The sequence below is a fragment of the Hippocampus comes genome, unplaced genomic scaffold (assembly GCF_001891065.2).
Source record: "Hippocampus comes isolate QL1 unplaced genomic scaffold, H_comes_QL1_v1.1 scaffold90, whole genome shotgun sequence".
NCBI classification, from domain to species: Eukaryota; Metazoa; Chordata; class Actinopteri; order Syngnathiformes; family Syngnathidae; genus Hippocampus; species Hippocampus comes.
The window spans coordinates 281,625-299,365 of NW_017804912.1; the positions used below are offsets into that span (position 1 = coordinate 281,625).

Consider the following 17,741-nt stretch of genomic DNA (forward strand, 5'->3'; position numbering starts at 1 on the left):
TGCTGTGTTTGGTGGCTTGTTGAGTTACAGTATTTGATTTTGTGCATTTTCATTTGCTGCTGTGTTAAATGTTTTTGTTTTGTTTTTAGTTTGTATGTTTTGCACTTCAGGGCCACCGTGCCTGTACTGGAAGCTTTAACAGGTCATAGTTGACTGTTTTTCACTCTTTGTTGTTTATGTAAATGCTGTTCTTAGGAATTTTATATTTTGGAATAATTGGGGGTCAACATTTTCTTCAATTCAGATGCCCAAATATTGCCCCCAACAATTACAGATGTCGGAAGGGATAAAAAAAAAAAGTGGCAGAGTGAATGCCTGAATGCACAGTAAATCAAATCGTATGTGAGGTGAAACACCAACTAGCAATCAGAAATGGGAATTTAAAAAAAAAAAGTTCTTTTTGAGAACGGATTTCCCAGTGATTTGATTCCTAGGAATCGTTTGTTTGCGAGCCTGTCAATTCCATGAATTGGTTCCTCTCATTGCAATTGACTGGCCTTGGTTGTGCACATTCACAAGACCAAGAGGGTGCAAATGTAAAAACTACAGCCCCATTGGTATGGATTTTTTTTTTTTTTTAGCCTGATTCTGATTCTAGTATTTGGCAAAATAAAATTCCGATAACCGATTCATCGGCCGGATCATCATGAAAAAAAAAAGTGGTGAATAAAATAACTTTTTTTAATTTGCTCCCATAACGCTTATAACAATGAATACATGAAGTACAGGCTGAACATTGGACTGTTTTACAACACTTTTCGTATTTGTTTGATGTTACAACAGAGAGCAAAATCAGCAAAAATGTTGCGGCGGACGCTCAAATGTCATACGGTAATATTTGTCGTATGGTGTATGTAGTGCGTTAATGTGTACAAAACGAAATAAATAATCAGGCGATTTTTTTGGGGGTGGGAGAGGGGGGTGACGCAATGACGCTGCTACACTGATGATGGACGAGGCAGCTCGGACGTTTGTTTCGGATGAATCGCCTGAACGGCCTCGAGTGTGACGCCCAAGTCATGGGAAATATATCAGGTTTTCAAAATAAATGTGCGTTAATGTGTACAGAACGAAATAAATAATCAGGCGATTTTTTTGGGGGGATGGGAGAGGGGGGTGACGCAATGACGCTGCTACACTGATGATGGACGAGGCAGCTCGGACGTTTGTTTCGGATGAATCGCCTGAACGGCCTCGAGTGTGACGCCCAAGTCATGGGAAATATATCAGGTTTTCAAAATAAATGACCAGTCAAAGTGGTCCTTGAGAGGTTCCATTGAAGAAAAAAAAAACACATGGCAAAATATTCAAATCCCTGGCAATTTTCACAGAAACTGAATTTTGATTTGATGAATTGGTGTGCAGTATTTTCACTGCAAATTGTACAAGAAAGTGGCACAAGATTATCACGTATTGACGGCACTGATTCGAAACATAATGTTCAGAATACCATACTGCTTTATCTTTGGTGCAAAATATCAAATATATTGCGACTCATTTCCTTTAAACAATTTCAGTGTTTTGCCACTTTCTTCTAATGTAAAAAACAAACAAACAAACAGAAAAACGCTCCACACTGAAAAAAAAAATGGTGAATTTACGTAGATTATACATCAACTTAAAAAAATATATATCTGGATCCAAATAATTATATTTCATGCATGCAATCATCCGACCAAATAAAATGGGAGTAAATTCAACAGAGCTATTTTTCAGTGTCACGAAAAATTCTGTATCCAGATGATTGTATTTTACGTAACCACCTGATGAAATAAAATGGAGTCAATTGAACACACCAACTTTTTTAGTGTACCTGCTTCCTTTTATATGCAACAGACGTCTAACGCAATTTAATCAGTGATTTGAACATTACTTGAAGTGTACCTGCTTCCTTTTATATACAACAGACCTCTTAACGCAATTTAATCAGTGATTTGAACATTACTTGATATAGAAAGCAATCACGCAAGAATATCGAAAAATCATCGCTAATCTGAACTACATTGCCAGCATGCTTGGTCAAAGCTTAGGTGTAGTATTTCCTTTTCCCTACGACTGAAGGCACAAACAAGGCCGGCTCGGGTGAAGCCTGAATCAAAGGACCGCTCAAGGTCAGCAAAGGCCAACAAATTCACGTCACACGTCAAGTGCCGCGTTCCCGCCACGCGATCTCGGTTGTGCTTTGGATTTGATCCCATTCCGAGGCTACATCAGACGACCGCCGTTGGTTTGGGTCTCTCACGTCACCTCTTTTTTCTTGGTTAATCCAACCAATCGCGTTACATCCGGTGCCGTGAAGCTACGAGACATCTTTCGATTCTCCCGCATCCTGAGTTAGACAAAAACCAAGGTCAATTGCAACCATTTTTTTTTTTGTCTTATGGGGATTTTAAAAGAGTGTACATGTTGACACTAATCCGTCAGTAAAATGCCCACAACAAAGATTTTCTTTCTACCACTTTGGTGTCACGCTGTTGCCGTGTTTTCTTCGTTGTCCCCTGTCCCCCCCCTGCCCCCGCCGTCCTCTTAGCTGTAGCCCAAGTTCTCCATCTCGTTGCGGTACCTCCACTCGGACACTTTAGCTTTGTGTTGCTTGCTTTCCAGATGCTGTCGGAAGTCCGTTTCTTGTTCAGCGCCGCAGTTGCACATGGAGCAGTAGAACTGTCCGCTGGGGGTCACGCACATGGCTAAATCTCGGGGGATCCGCTGCCTCGGTCTGGGGTTGTAGTACGGCCCTGGAGACAAACCGAAGAAATCAGTCGCAGCTTTGAAGGAGGCTTGCTCTTTCAAATCCTTCCGCTGGTGTTCAGTAGGGTTTAGATCAGGGCTCTTCAGAATAGTGTCAGTGCTTTGCTCTTGGCCATTCTTCTATGTTTTTCCTTGTGTGTTTTGAGTCATTCTGCTATTGCAAGACCCGTGACCTTTGACTGAGCCGAAGCTTTCTGACAAGCTTACCTTCAGAGTCTTGGAAGTTTTGATTGACCCCGCACAGATTTAAGACACCTTGTGCCAGATGGGGGGGAAAAAAAAAAAACAGCCCCAGAGCATAACAGAGCCTCCTACACGTTTCACAGTAGGGACAGTGTTCTATTTTTAGAAGGATTGATCTGTGAACAGAGAGCTGCTGTGCTTTGCCAAAAAGTTTTGTCTGGTCTGCCCATTCTCCCAGAAGCTTTGTGGCTTGTCAATGTGTAGTTGAGCATTTTTTTTTTTCCACGGTTTATTTTCAACGGTAGTGTCCTCCCGTGAAGTATTTATATCCGACATCCAGATCTGACACCGATTTACCTTGACCTTGGCGTTCACCTTTAAAATTCTTTGGAGCGTCTTCTGAGCTCTTTGGTTAGCGTTCATATTCGTCCTCGCTTGTCTGTTTATTTCGGACAGCTCTCATGCTCACTCTCTTAAAAAATAATTCGGCTGAACCACAACTCAGAAGCGATGTCTGACTTTCGTGGTTTGATTTTCATTATTTTTGTCATTAATGTTGCGTGCTTGTCTAATCCCATACAAGCGGAAGAGATGAGCTTTTACCTTGCATGGAGGTAGGAAGCTGTGGGCTACGGCGATTTTTCACCAGTCTGTACTCATTGCCATCCTTCCAGTTCCTTTTTGGGCTTACTTCGCGAATACAGTCCCTGAAATGGAAGATCCTGAGTAACAATCACTTGAACGTAAAAAAAAAAAAAATGTGGTGACGTGGCCAAAAAAAATGCTTATCTTGGTGAAGCTTACACGTTACTGGTGTTCTGCTGGGCCTCGGCCAGGCGGAGTTTCTTTGCGTGGTTCTTGCCCTGGTAGTGCGCCTGTGCAACTAAGAGGGAGCTGAAGGAGGCATCGCACAGCTTACAATAGTCATTCTCTGTGGCCAAAATGACCCGGGTGGGCCCCTTGTACAACGTCTGCAGGCACAGGACAAAACAGTGCAATGTTTTATTGTCAGAGGGGTTAAATGCAAATGGATAAACAAGCAAAAGCAAAATATTTGTAGGGGTGGGGAGAATTTGCGCAATTGATTACACTATCACAAGCTAATAACTGTCTTTGAGGCTTGCAGCTATGGAATATCTTGGTATTTGGATAACATTTTTAAATATATATTTTTAGCTTGATCAATGATAGAGAAAATAGCACTTTTCACTTCATGAACAAGCTCTTGGTTTAAATTTTAAATAATGAACTTTGATTTTATTTTATTTTTTTTAAATTTAAACTAGCTTAGCGGCTTGCTGCTATCCACTGGTTGCTAACGCTGGGAGCAGGCGTTGCATTCTAGAACGTCAGCATATTTATTTATTTATTTATTTTAGCGTCATTAATTAGCAATTGAACAAGGTTTCAAAATGCCATTGTGATGGCAACTTAAACCTAAACTGGGCTCCAACTTCCAGTAAGGAGGACAAGCCAAGTCAGCCGCAACGCCGCCAGGTCAGGAACAACTTCAAAATAAAAGCGCACCAAGGCACTCATGTCTGTGGATTCCTGTATTTGAGATTTTATTTTGAAGTTGGCCTTCTCACCACGTTGGCGCCGTGTTAGCGTCATGTTTTGCATTGCTACGGCTAGCTTGACTGTCCCCCGCCCAGACCCTCGAGCATTTTTGTTGTTGCTCTGAGCCAATACCCAAAGAAAGCACACAGACTGCCCAACAGTGTTCTTACTTACCAGCGCTTGAGAGAAATGTGACTTCTGTTGGCAGATTGTCTACATCAGCAGCGGGCGTCATCTCTCCTCTCTCCTCCTCCATTAAAAATGGGTCACTCAGTAGCTTGGTGTCTTACCTGTCTCGTAGTATCAGTGTCACTGGATCCTGAGATGAGGTTTGTCTGTCCGGCTGCCTCGAGGACTTCGGGGATCCTGATGGCTGGTGGCTGCTGACTGCCAGCTAGAAAATTCCGCAACTTTTTACTGTGGTTCTTCCCCTGGAGGAGACAGAGTGTGAAAAAAAGAGTGTCGTCGGTGGACCATACACGCAGGTGTACAGTATGTGTGCGCTTGCACCTGCTCACCTGGTAGTGAGCCTGTGCTTGCTGAGCTGAGTTGACGGTAACATTGCAGAGTTTACAGTACAAAGGTTTGCAAAGTTCTTCCAGAGCGGGCGCGTCCCCCTGCTCTTCCCTAACCAGAGGAGAGCCCTCTTCCTTGGGCTGCTCGCTGGCTGGGGCTGCCTGACCCGGAAGAGGACCCGGTAGAAGAGCGGACACTGGGGATGAGATGAGTGGAGGTCCGGGTCTTAGGGGCAGTTGTGAGACTTCTGGGCTCGGGATTAGCGGGGAGGACAAGGGGCTGGGTGGCAGGGGGAATCTGTTGACTCCGGTAGGCACGGGGGGAACCAACGCATGTGCGTGGTTCAAAGGGGGAGGCCCCAGCGGTTGTGTGAGGTCTAAAGAAGGAGGCACCATTGCTTGTAAGGGGTCCAGTGATGGCGGTCCCAAGGTGTGTGTCAAAGGAGGCGGCCCGAGAGGCTGAGCTGGAACTAATGGCGGCGGGCCTAAACTATGGACGGGGGCAATGTGGGGAGGCCTCATTGTGTGAGCAGCAGTGATAGGAGGGGGCACCAGAGTCTGGGCGCCAACCACATTTGGCGCTCCGATTGCTGCAGTAGGGATGACCGGCGGGGGGCCGAGAGGCTGCGTAGGCACCATCGGTGGAGGTCCCAGCTGGTGCAGGGAGTCCATGTGTTGAAAAGGCTGCTGTGCGTGGCTGAAGAGACTGAGAGCAGGCTTCAGCATGGTCTCCGGACCTGAGGAGAGGAAGATGCGCTCTGTCAATTTTTGGATGACGAGGAATGGCTTGTGTCCAGATTGACACCAACATTTCATGGCATCATTCATGGAGAATGAATTCGGAGTGCTGAACTCAACAATCGAACATGCTTTGCCTCTTGTCGGGGGTAATCGATTGTGCATACACGGTACGAGCACAGTAGTGCGACCGACCACCCAAAAACATGAAGGCAAAAAAGAAGAGGGCAATCCTTGAAACGACAGATTGAGACAAAATGGACTCCACTTCTTCAAGCCTCGTGTTTTCAAATCACCGTTGCTTTATGATGTCATCTTATTCGCACAGAGATTAATGATGATGGCTTGCGTTACGTTGGAAGAAATCACTCAGGCGCGACCGACCGGCAGTCTGACCGGCGGTCATCTCAGCAAAGTTCTGACATCCATCATAAATCGCTGGTCATTCTTTGGTTACGTCCACTCTTTGGTGGCTACGGAGTCTTCCTTCGTCGCAGATGCGCAACCCATCGGTCGGATTTTAGACTGACGTCAGCAAGTGCGCGGAAAATCAAGCCGCATTGTCTGGCAACATGATCAAAAGTCACTTGACACGAGCGTGCACATTGTAAATGCACGTAGCGGTGTCATGCCGACAACATTTGCTGCAAGCCCCGCCCCTCTTTTAATTGCTCTCTGCTTACTTCGTATGTCCAACATGGAAGAAATATCATGAAGAAAAATGTTTAGCTTATCTCAAGCATGACTCATGAAAAAGGCATTTATGCGCCTGTGATTTGTCTTGGACTAGAGAGTGGATGCTTCAGGTAGTCTGGCAATTTGACAAAGTATCTATGACTCGTGTCCAGGAACTATAAGTGAAAGCTTGGTGATAAAAGCAGAATGAAGAAAGCCCAGAGGCGCTAGTCGGCAGCGAAAGAAATCGGCAAGTGAAAACTGCAGGGCGGAAAGGCTTCACACTTCAACGGGGATTGAAAAGATTAGGACGGGCCGGCAGCAACGCAGTCGAGCACACAGACTGATGACCACGATAAAAGCCTCCAGCTTCCGCAGGATATGACAGCCCGAAGTTGGGTGCTTGGCAAACAGATTGTGTACACGGGTGAGGGACAACACACACACACACACACACACACACACACACACACACACACACACACACACACACACACACACACAAAAAGGGAGTCGATGTAAGAAATCAGCTGTTTGGTGTTTGGTGCCTTTGCACCACTGAGGTGACGGGTTGTGTGCGAGTGGACGTCCATTGCACGGTCAGTCATCATCCAACAGCTGTGTCATAGCTTTAATCTGGAATCCTTTCGCTTGCCCGATGGCAGCATTTCATGGACCCAAAATAACACGCTCGGCTGTTTGTGTTTCCAATCGGGCGTGAAGGGGCTCCAGACAGTCACCTGGCACGCTTGACCTCAGGAGAAAGCTATGTTGAACATGACCGCAGTCCTGTCGATTGTAAGATGACTCTCTTTCACGACTGAATGCTATCAGATGTGTGGTTTGAATATGTTTACTCTCATCCGCGCACTGATTTTGACACATCCTACTTTGTCACTTTCTACAAAAAAAAAAAGTCACAGCAGTCGTCACATCAATCATGTTATCACACCCACTTTATCTTCAGTAGTCACTAAAGTGACATACAACCAAGCGCATTCAGGGAATGAACTCTCATGCAATGAAAAGACTAATTTAAAAAAGTAGCCGACTGGCAAATATATCTGCAAGTTATGTGAGTTACTGGTTTTGTTACTTTCATTATTTTCGAGGTTCAAATGTGTGAGCCGCAGTAGCCGGGCACCGGGGGTGCGGGGTTCTTGGCTTAACATCTGAAGAGATATAATTTCATCCGTCTTTAAATACGAGCAATGATTGACATGCCATCGCTTGGAAATGTTGAAGTGAAACAGACCCGGTTGTAAAGATTCGCGCGATACATGAAAACGTTGATTTAACCATTGAGTGTACACATACGGTTGCGTTAAAAAATGGCATCAATTTAAATGCAGACGATTGAAATGTTTGGATGACGCTCTTTTGGCACAGTCTCGCATGCATGCACAATAAATTCAGCCAATCGTAAACCAAGTCTGCACAGTGAATATTGATGGCAGTTCTGAAACCTTGTAATAGAGAATAACGATTTACTCTGCAACTACAAACAGTGCACTGTAAGCGAATCCGTGGATATAGTGACAGTAACCATATCTTCCCTCCTTCTGTCCAGCCTATACTACCAACTGCTAAAAGTGGCATTGACATGAGAGTACGTCTCTCCTCTGTGGATGTGCCGGTTGATAGTTTTCACAGTTTCTGTACTGGTTGCAGAACTCGACTCCCTTTGCTATAAAAAAAAAAAAAACCCAAAGAATGATTGACACCTTGGCTAGCTGGCAACAAAAAGATTTTAAAGTAACAGGGAAGGACTGCCGAAATAAAATCAGAAAGGGTTCTTTAAGTTTTACTGTCAAATTCAAAAGCAAACGAAGAATGAAGCCCTGAAGAATCCTCCTCCTGTTGTGGGATCCACCAGGGGTCTACTTTAAGCCCCCTTTGTTTTTGTTTTTTTGTTTGTTTGTTTGTTTGTTTGTTTTGCTTCCTTTACGACAGATTTGGCAGAAATATAGTGTTGAGTGTCACTGCAACGGAGACAACATCCAACGGGGTAACCAAAGCCCTCCAGTCATGCCTTGTGCCAGTCACCCAGATGACCAAAACTAATCCCTTCCTTTGTCAATCAGACCTAGAAAAAGTCACCCCTGCCTCTCCATTACTGTCAATCACTGTAAGATGGCACATGCATAAGAAAGTGGTGCTTACAATACATGTATTGTTGTTGTTTTTAAGATTTTTCGTATTGTTTCAGTGTCGGTGTTGAGGTACTTCAGTATGCAGGTGTAGTATCAAAGTCCAAATGATGGTCCGGTGACAACACGAAATCACCTTGAGGCAGGTTATAGAGCTCATAATATGTCTAGGATTTAAGCAGCTGGAGCTGACAACAATCAGCATTTTATTCGCATTGACAAACTTAGCATAGCTTAATGTGTATTTATGGAAGTTGCATTTTGTTTGTGGCTGGTTCTCGACAGCAATTGTGACGGCATTCCAAAAATAGAATGCAAAGTCAGTTTTACTTGACTCACTGATGCCGAGTCTGCGCAGACTTTTGTGTGTTCCTTTTACCACTTTTTAGAGAGTAAAATTAGCGTTGTCATTCGGTAACTGAGCCTTGTCAAACTCGCTTCTATGCAATGTTTTTCAGGGGAAAACTTTGATACGGTGGCGACTGTAAAGTCTTTTTTTTTCTACACTCCAAGCCTCTTGCCTCTCCAGATTTTTTAAAGCAAAATCAAGACACACTAACCTCTTCCTTTCTTGGAGCATGAAAATCTCTCGGGATCCACTGAGAATCTTTTAAATAGGCCAAGTGTCTTTTTTCGAGGTTTTTTTTTCCACCCGTTGTATCACATCAATTATGGAGCAATGAGAAGCACATGCCTCCTGCACTTCTTCCATCTGCTTCAGTGGGCAACAAGAAAAGCACAGGATGCATCCAGGACCATATACAGTGAATCCATATTCACAACATTGACTGTACTGCACTGTGCTATGCAATCAAAGCTACTATTTTGACAGTGCAAAGCCAACAATGGTTTGTTAATTTTGCTGTTCTCCAAAAGCATCCGGAACATGTCCGCCTCAAAAATTAAGAGTGTTTCGCCAGATAACATTTACTTCTGCTATTGAGGCTTCTATTGATGACTTCTGTATGTGTCATATGCATTCATATTGTACATCCGAAGAATTTGAGTCTATAGTCTGCAATCGGCTGGAGATTATGTACGGGGTGTCTCACCCGTCAGCTGGGATAGGCCCCAGCTCACCTGTGACGCGAATAAAGGCAAGTGCTCTAGAAAATGAACAAATTCTTGTGTTGGCGTTGGTCTTTAGTACCTATGTACTTTAAGTTAACTGAACCATTATCGCAAGTAAAAAATTCACTGTTTAATACTTGTGTGTATGTTGAATTGGTGTTTGGCCGACTGCCCAAGACATATCGCTGCCAAAGGGTAGTAAAGTACATGTGATTACATGCAAATGTCATAATTTCGACTCTAATTGAAAGTTTGAACATTTTGCTGCTCATGAAACATGTTGAGAGTCACTTGCATCCTTTTGAAAGTCCGAATTGTACACATGCTGACAAATGAGCATTCACACAAACGCATTTTTAGATGGATAGGGAAACTCCATGAATCTCATGCTCTGAGCTGATGTGACCCCTTTCCTGCACAACGCCCTTGGAGGGAATTGCTACGATATGCGATGAAGTATTGACCAACATTGTAGTCAGTGGCAGTCCTTCATTCACATCCTATTAATGAGGAGATTGTGTCCCGCATCACTTTGCTGCAGCATAATGTTGAGAAAGGGCAACATTAGCAGCGACTGCGGGGGTGTAATACGTGAACACCTTTATGTATTGTGCAGTACATGTCACCATGTGAGCACAAGAAACACAGCGGCATGGACTCAGCTTGGTACTTGATCTGCCAACAACCCTCAAGAGGGACACAAGTCAAATGCTGCGTTTGTGTTTCAATTACAGAGATGAAAGTCTTGTGGTCTTATCCAAAAAGAAAATCTGTGTATGCAGACAAGGTGGTGGGTGCTTGATGCACTCTTATCTGATACTGAGCACCAGCGGAAACGTCCATCTTTCTCTGAACAATCTGCTAATGCCTCGTTGAATTCTCGCTGCACCGTGACGCATGAAAAACGCTGATGACATGCAGGAGTGAGCTGGTCCTGCATGGCAAGCCTCGATCTCCTTACCTGGCAAACGGGACAGATAATGGCTGCTGCCGCTGTAGCCGACGTTCTGAATGGTATAGTCCACGTCCGATGCCGCCGCGGTTGATTTGCATGGGCGGTAGGTAATAATGATGACACGTTGATGCGAATACAGTTTGTGTGCGACCTCTTCGCCTCCGATACTCACGACGGAAAAGCCATTTGTACTCGATATCCTTGATATTGAGATGAAGGTCCACGTGCTTGTCCGCTCTTTGTCCTCAGTGGGAAGACAAATTCAGTGCGCCCGAGCGACGGCGTCTGCCTCCGTGTTACGTTTTTTTTTGTTCCTCTCTCAGAGTGCCACTTTTGGCCTACCAGAATGAAATTGCTGCACAGGTAACGCTACTTGGTCCAACTCGTAGCCAGGCACTACAAAATAAATGTTTAAATGGATCTTCATAAGGACCAATTAAGTATCAAATAAATATGGCTCAAACAGTTTTCCACCACCCCCTGAAAGAAAGTCTTTCTCCAAGATGGGGAAATATAAATACATGAACTTTGATTGGTGTAAAAGGTAAAAGAATGCAAGGACTCATGTCTGCATTAATGTCGGCTGCACTGTCGTACCGTACATCCATTTAATCTGAGAGATAACACTGATTCAAAAAGCGAGTTCCCATCAAGCCAATCCAGATTGTTGGAGGTGACCCCGGAGTGTTCATCAGTTCTTGTCAACAAATTGACGGCTAAAACGCCAAAGGTCTGCAACGCTGATAATTATTCTTCAGGTTAAAATTTATTTCAAGATGTGTGTCCCCAGGATGCAGTGGATTGAACACAAGTATGTTACTATGACAATGTTAACTAAAACAGCATTAGAGTCCAGTTAATGAGATGACGTGCCGCACGAAGACGCCTTCATGCAAGTGCCTCTTCCTCAGGACCTGGCCCATCGGTCGATGCAGAATCCTCCATGTCGACGCCTCGGGACATAAACGCTTCTTTAGAATGTAAATAAGAGAAGTCAGCATGTCGAGTTGAATCATGATGTCTGATTTATTGAGCGTTGCAATGAGCTATGGTAGCCCATTAATGATTAAAAAAAAAGAAAAACACCCAAATGTGGCAAAGAAACATGGAGGCCACTTGAACATTAAATATTGATGTCAAGGAGTGGGGCCGCTAAATATCATCCCGCGGCCCGCAAATAGCCCCCGGGCTGTGAGTTTCAGACGGCTGCTGTCAACTGTGACTTTTTTGTTTTGTGACTCATTTTGTTCCGCATATTAAAATTAACCGGAGTCAAAACAATTTCAATTACACCCTTGTCATACGCAGCGCTTGTTGGGAACACCTAAAGTAGAACCACATGAACATGTGGGTACAGTAGTGCCAAACTATGCTGGATGTAATTTTCAGAGGCAGACACATGAGGGAGGACACCCCCTCTCCGCCCCCAGCTCCAATCGACGGCGGAGCTGGCTGCACATCTTGACCCTCGCACCTCGCTTCCATCCCGACTCACTGAACGCGCTGGTCTCGGTTCAATTCGTCATAAGAAGAAGTTAGTGTTGCAACACAGCGAAGAATACCGTTGCCATCGCGGATTAAAGGGTCCTGTCTGGGCCGAGCAGAGTGATTTTAAGGGACCGAGAGCGGCTTGCGTTCTGCAGTGGATTGAACACATAAATATGTTACTATGACAATGTTAAGGAAAACAGCATTAGAGTCCAGTTAATGAGATGACGTGGTTTCTCTCTCCGCCGGCGTTGGGAGCCATCAAACCGGCCGCCGCGAGCTGGAGGGGTGGGCTCGCCGGCCGTGCCGAGACCGCACCATCATCTTCAAACCGTTCAGGGTGTCGACGACGCCCATGGAAAAAAAGGAGGTTGGTCGTGAGTCGTGTACGCGGTGTCGCACCATTTCAGCAGGATGAGAAAATGTTTTCTGCGGGGCGAGTGACACCAGACGAGGCAAAGAAACACATCCTTTAACATTAAACATTGATGTCAAGGAGGGGGGCCGCAAAATATTATCCCACGGCCCGCAAATAGCCCCCGGGCTGTGAGTTTCAGACGCCTGCTGTAAACTGCGACTCATTTTGTTCCATATATTAAAATTAACTGGAGTCAAAACAATTTCAATTACACCCTTGTCATACGCAGGACTTGTTGGGAACACCTAAAGTAGAACCACATGACCATGTGATTACAGTAGTGCCAAACTATGCTGGATGTAATTTTCAGAGGCAGGCACATGAAGGAGGACACCCCCTCTCCGCCCCCAGCTCCAATCGACGGCGGAGCTGGCTGCACATCTTGACCCTCGCACCTCGCTTCCATCCCGACTCACTGAACGCGCTGGTCTCGGTTCAATTCGTCATAAGAAGAAGTTAGTGTTGCAACACAGCGAAGAATACCGTTGCCATCGCGGATTAAAGGGTCCTGTCTGGGCCGAGCAGAGTGATTTTAAGGGACCGAGAGCGGCTTGCGTTTCTCTCTCCGCCGGCGTTGGGAGCCATCAAACCGGCCGCCGCGAGCTGGAGGGGTGGGCTCGCCGGCCGTGCCGAGACCGCACCCTCATCTTCATCGCCGGCCGTGCCGAGACCGCACCATCATCTTCAAACCGTTCAGGGTGTCGACGACGCCCATGGAAAAAAAGGAGGTTGGTCGTGAGTCGTGTACGCGGTGTCGCACCATTTCAGCAGGATGAGAAAATGTTTTCTGCGGGGCGAGTGACACCAGACGAGCCCAGGGCGAAAAGAACCCCGAAGCTAGCTCACAGCTCCCATAGCGCTGTTTGTAAAACGTGGAGAATAATGGAAACCGATAACGTGCGTATTTTGAGGACTCGTCAGCCAATTATCGCACCGGGTTCATCGTGATTCTGTCACGTTATGTAAACCCGGCGGCATCACTGTGCTGTCATTGTCAACTTAGCTAGCTCGTTAGTAGCCTCGTTGCTAACGTCACCCCCGATTGACCAGATGTTGTTTGTGTACAGTCTCCCCTCTCCCTTCGCTCTGTCTCTGCCTACCTCCAAAGTGACAGCATGAGGTTGGATTAAAAGATGAAGGGTGGAACTAGCGCGTCACCTTCTGCTCTCTGAGGTATGTCTCGCTATTCATCCTCTTACTATTAATGATACATTTGTATCTACTGCTTTTTGATATCCTCATCCTGTGTTGGCTGTATTCAGTTGACATTGGAACAAATTCCTTCCATAACTATTGTGCAATATCACCGTTGTTAATTTGTTCATTTTGAAAACAAATGCTTCAAATGCTTTGTAAAAAAAAAAAAAAAAAAAAAGTCCATTCAAACAACTGTTGTTTCAGGATTCAAAGCAAGCTTGTGTGGAGGGGCCAATGTTTCCCCCACTTCCCACATCCTGTGTTGTGAGGAAGCTTCCTTTTTTTGGCCCAAAGTGCTTAGCTGCATCCTGATCAGGTCACAGCTCACAGGATCGCTCGATGCACATTATGTTCGCTCCTCTGTTTATTTTGAAAGCTCATTTTACACAGTAATACTATGCATGGACTTCCTATTAAGTTCTCAGTAGTTTTCCTTCAGTGGAATAAAAATGGGAACATTTAAAAGAAGTTGGAATGCTTGCATGGTCTCTTTGGCAGTCATTGTGTTTGGATTTTGCTGTTAAATTGATTCGCACACTTATTATTCTGGTGGGTAATCTGCCGGGGAATAAAAATGGAAACATTTAAAAGTTGGAATGCTTGCATAATCTTTTTGGTCAGTCATTGTGTTTGGATTTTGCTGTTAAATTAATTCGCACACTTATTATTCTGGTGGGTAATCTGCCGTATGAGTGTTTCCCACCAACAGGCGGTGGGTAATCTCATCCAACCTGTTGCACTTTTTCAGAAATGTAGTTTTTGTAAAATTTGTTTGTTTAATCAAAATGAAAAAGAATGCTAAACCACCAGATGCAAAAGGCTCTATAGGACTTAGATTTTGAAATATATTCTGCGTTACCTCTAGGCCGATGTAAAGAATTCCGCCCTAAGGTGAAAATGCCATATGTGCCCCCCCCCCCCCAAAAAAAAAGAAACTTCCTCCCATTAGTTAAGAATACTTAAGCCTTTGATTATGCTAAGGATAAAGATGGAGATGTCCTTATACTTTTTTTTTTGTGCTTAGCATTTCATCCAGTCTTTATTGAACACCGATTTACTGCTTTCCTTGTGGTTGCAGCTACTCTGTGTGGCTGAACTGGGAGACAGAGAGGAAGATGCCTCCCAGGCCGTCCTCAGGGGAACTATGGGGCATCCACCTGATGCCTCCTAGGTAGAGGATGCCAAATTCCGTTTTGAGACTCATGTAATTTGCGTCCCCAAGCACTTGAGAATCAATCAATGTGTATCTGCAGGATCTTGGTGGATTGCCTGTTGCCTAATGGAATGATTCTAACCTTGGAGTGCCTCCGTGAGGCCACTCTCATTACCATCAAACATGAGCTCTTTAAAGAAGCCAGAAAGTATCCCCTCCATCACCTCTTGCAGGAGGAGACGTCTTATATCTTTGTCAGTGTTACTCAGGTAAGCGTGCTTCGTCCCTTCTTATGTATTCTGGCAGACCAGTCATCCATTAAAAAAGGGCCCAAAGACTTGTGCTTTTGTAAGAAGAGCGGGAAAATTGTCTCCGAATGGCAAAGCTGCGACTCCCGCTTTAGTGCAAAATATGTGGGAAAACTTCCAGGACTGGTGTTAGAAATCTAACCTAAAACAAAGACCGACTCAGTTTTTCTGTCCATAGGAAGCCGAGCGGGAGGAGTTCTTTGATGAGACACGAAGGCTGTGCGACCTCAGATTGTTTCAGCCTTTCCTCAAGGTCATTGAACCAGTTGGCAACAGAGAGGAAAAAATCCTGAACAGAGAAATCGGTGAGTCCCAATAGAGCCACCGAGAGCCGGTTCTGTTCCCTTTTGGCTCCTTAATGCAAAGAGTAAAGAGGAAAAGGAGAAATGCTCAGGCTGCATATTAGCAAAAAAAAAAAAAAAAAAGTCCTTTGAGCAGCACCTACAATGTTTCATGTGAGAAATACAGAATCTATATTTCTATAGCGCTTTCACAACAACTGCAGCTGTAACAAAGCGCTTGACAGGACCGTTCACTTAAAATAACAAACTACGGTAATACAACACAGCACATAGCATGAGACGTAGACAGTCATGCAATCGTAACCACTATTCCGGCATACGCCTTGTTGTTTGAAGCAGTTATAGCTGGAAAGAGGAGAGAAACAAACGTGCATGACGTCTCACATGTCTCACATGTCGGCTACAAGCTAAGTTTGAAAGTAAACTCCCCATCCTCAGTTACGTGGATGGGGAGTCCTGGACCACCAAGCCACTCTTTATTCAAAACACCATTTTGGCATTATTTAGCTTCTCTTGAAGCTAGAGAATTTCATTTCTCTTGCAACCTGTTAAGGTTGAAACAAAAAAGTTTTTTTCTGACAGGTTTTGCCATCGGTATGCCAGTGTGTGAGTTTGACCTGGTGAAGGACCCTGAAGTCCAGGACTTCAGGAGAAACATCCTGAATGTGTGCAAAGACTCTGTGGAGCTGAGAGATGCCAGTGGACCCCACAGCAGAGCCCTCTATGTGTATCCACCCAACGTCGAATCCACGCAAGAACTCCCCAAACACATTTACAACAAATTGGACAAAGGTGGGCGGAGTCACATCACGAAAATACGACAGCAGTAATTGACAATTTTTTTTGCTGCTTGCCATTTGTTGGATTACTAAAGTATAAAAAGTAGGGGCTTCATTGATCATTTCCTCACCTCAACGTTGACCTGTTTGTCTCTGGCTGTTTTAGGTCAAATTATTGTTGTCATTTGGGTGATTGTTTCTCCAAATAACGACAAACAAAAGTATACATTGAAGATCAACCATGACTGTGTGCCTGAACAGGTCAGTGAATATCTTCTAACACACACGTGCGCGCGCACACACATACACGCAAAGGTTGGGGGATACGGTTGTATTTTTAATTTAAAAGAACATCTGGTTCGCCATCCAGCATAGCCTTTATTGTCGTTGTCATAACGGCTGCTTTATCAAACCAACAATTGACAATCGTTTGTTTTTTTTTTTTTTATCGCAGGTGATTGCGGAGGCCATTCGGAAGAAAACGCGCAGTATGCTGCTCTCCCCTGAGCAACTGAAGATGTGTGTTCAGGAATATCAGGGTAAATACATCCTCAAAGTTTGTGGCTGTGACGAGTACCTGCTGGAAAAATATCCAATCAGCCAATATAAGGTGAGTCACATGTTGGCAGAGTTTGCATCATCAAGTCAATTTGGTCAGACAGCTTCCCTTGAAGTCATTTCTCAAAAGATGACTTCTCGGAACTCTTCTGACCGATGACCTGAGAACCCCATCAGACTGCCCGCCTTTTACATGCGCGCTTTCTCTCTCTGTGTCTCTGCCACCAGTACATCCGCAGTTGTATCATGCTGAGCAGGATGCCAAACCTGATGCTGATGGCCAAGGACAGCCTGTACACCCAGTTGCCTACTGATAACTTTGTCATGCCTTCATACTCGCGTCGCATCTCCACGGCGTCATCGTACATGAACGGCGAGGCGGTCGCCAAGTCGCTCTGGACCATCAACGGAACGCTGCGAATACGGATCCTCTGTGCCACCTATGTTAACGTCAACATCAGAGACATAGACAAGGTGGGAAGAGACATATTACACGGGACAAATACCGCTACCGTATTTTCCGTACTAAAAGGCGCACCTGAAAGCCTTCCATTTTCTGAAAAGCTCACAGCGCGCCTTAAAACTCCAATGCGCCTTGTGTGTATGGTCATAACGGTAATATGTCAACCCCAAAGTGTCTCCTTGCTCGAGACATGCTGACAACGCAGAGTGTCTCTCCTTGCTCGAGACATGCTGACAACGCAGAGTTCAAACTTAAGGCGACCGGTTACGCAGTTAAACATGGAAATACAGCAGCGGCAAGAGAGTTCAATGTTAACGAGTCAACGTTATAACTTGCTGTTGGTTAAGTGAAATGTGTTGCTGCTTTATTAAATAAGTTTTACTGACATCTGATCGTGCTGTTGATGTTTTCTTTAGTGTAGCTCCATCTAGTGGATGCATTGTAGATTGCGTCTTATAACGCGGTGCGCCCAATGTATGA

At 44.9% G+C, this 17,741-nt stretch overlaps 1 protein-coding gene and 1 long non-coding RNA gene across 2 annotated transcripts; one reads left to right on the forward strand and one right to left on the reverse strand.

Annotated features, from left to right (window-relative positions):
* The first annotated feature begins 918 nt into the window (after positions 1-918).
* LOC109525393 (uncharacterized) lies at positions 919-1,541 on the forward strand. The gene is made up of 2 exons (XR_002170143.1): positions 919-1,035; positions 1,231-1,541. It is a non-coding gene; the product is annotated as an uncharacterized LOC109525393 (long non-coding RNA).
* Positions 1,542-2,255: 714 nt separating this feature from the next.
* Positions 2,256-10,638, reverse strand: LOC109525384 (zinc finger matrin-type protein 3). Its single transcript, XM_019885819.1, has 6 exons — positions 10,602-10,638; positions 5,010-5,743; positions 4,782-4,922; positions 3,736-3,902; positions 3,535-3,653; positions 2,256-2,735 (listed from the first exon to the last, which is right to left on the reverse strand). The coding sequence occupies exons 2-6, from the start codon at positions 5,730-5,732 to the stop codon at positions 2,527-2,529; spliced, it is 1,359 nt and encodes a 452-aa protein (XP_019741378.1). The 5' UTR covers positions 5,733-5,743; positions 10,602-10,638; the 3' UTR covers positions 2,256-2,526.
* Between the last annotated feature and the right edge of the window lie 7,103 nt (positions 10,639-17,741).

Coding starts and splice junctions, on each gene's coding strand:
- LOC109525384 (XM_019885819.1), bottom strand. CDS start 5,732: ATGCTGAAGCCTGCTCTCAGTCTCTTCAGCCACGCACAGCAGCCTTTT. Junction 3,654..3,735: donor CAGCAGAACACCAGTAACGT/GTAAGCTTCACC, acceptor ATTGTTACTCAG/GATCTTCCATTTCAGGGACT. Junction 2,736..3,534: donor GCTTCCTACCTCCATGCAAG/GTAAAAGCTCAT, acceptor GTTTGTCTCCAG/GGCCGTACTACAACCCCAGA.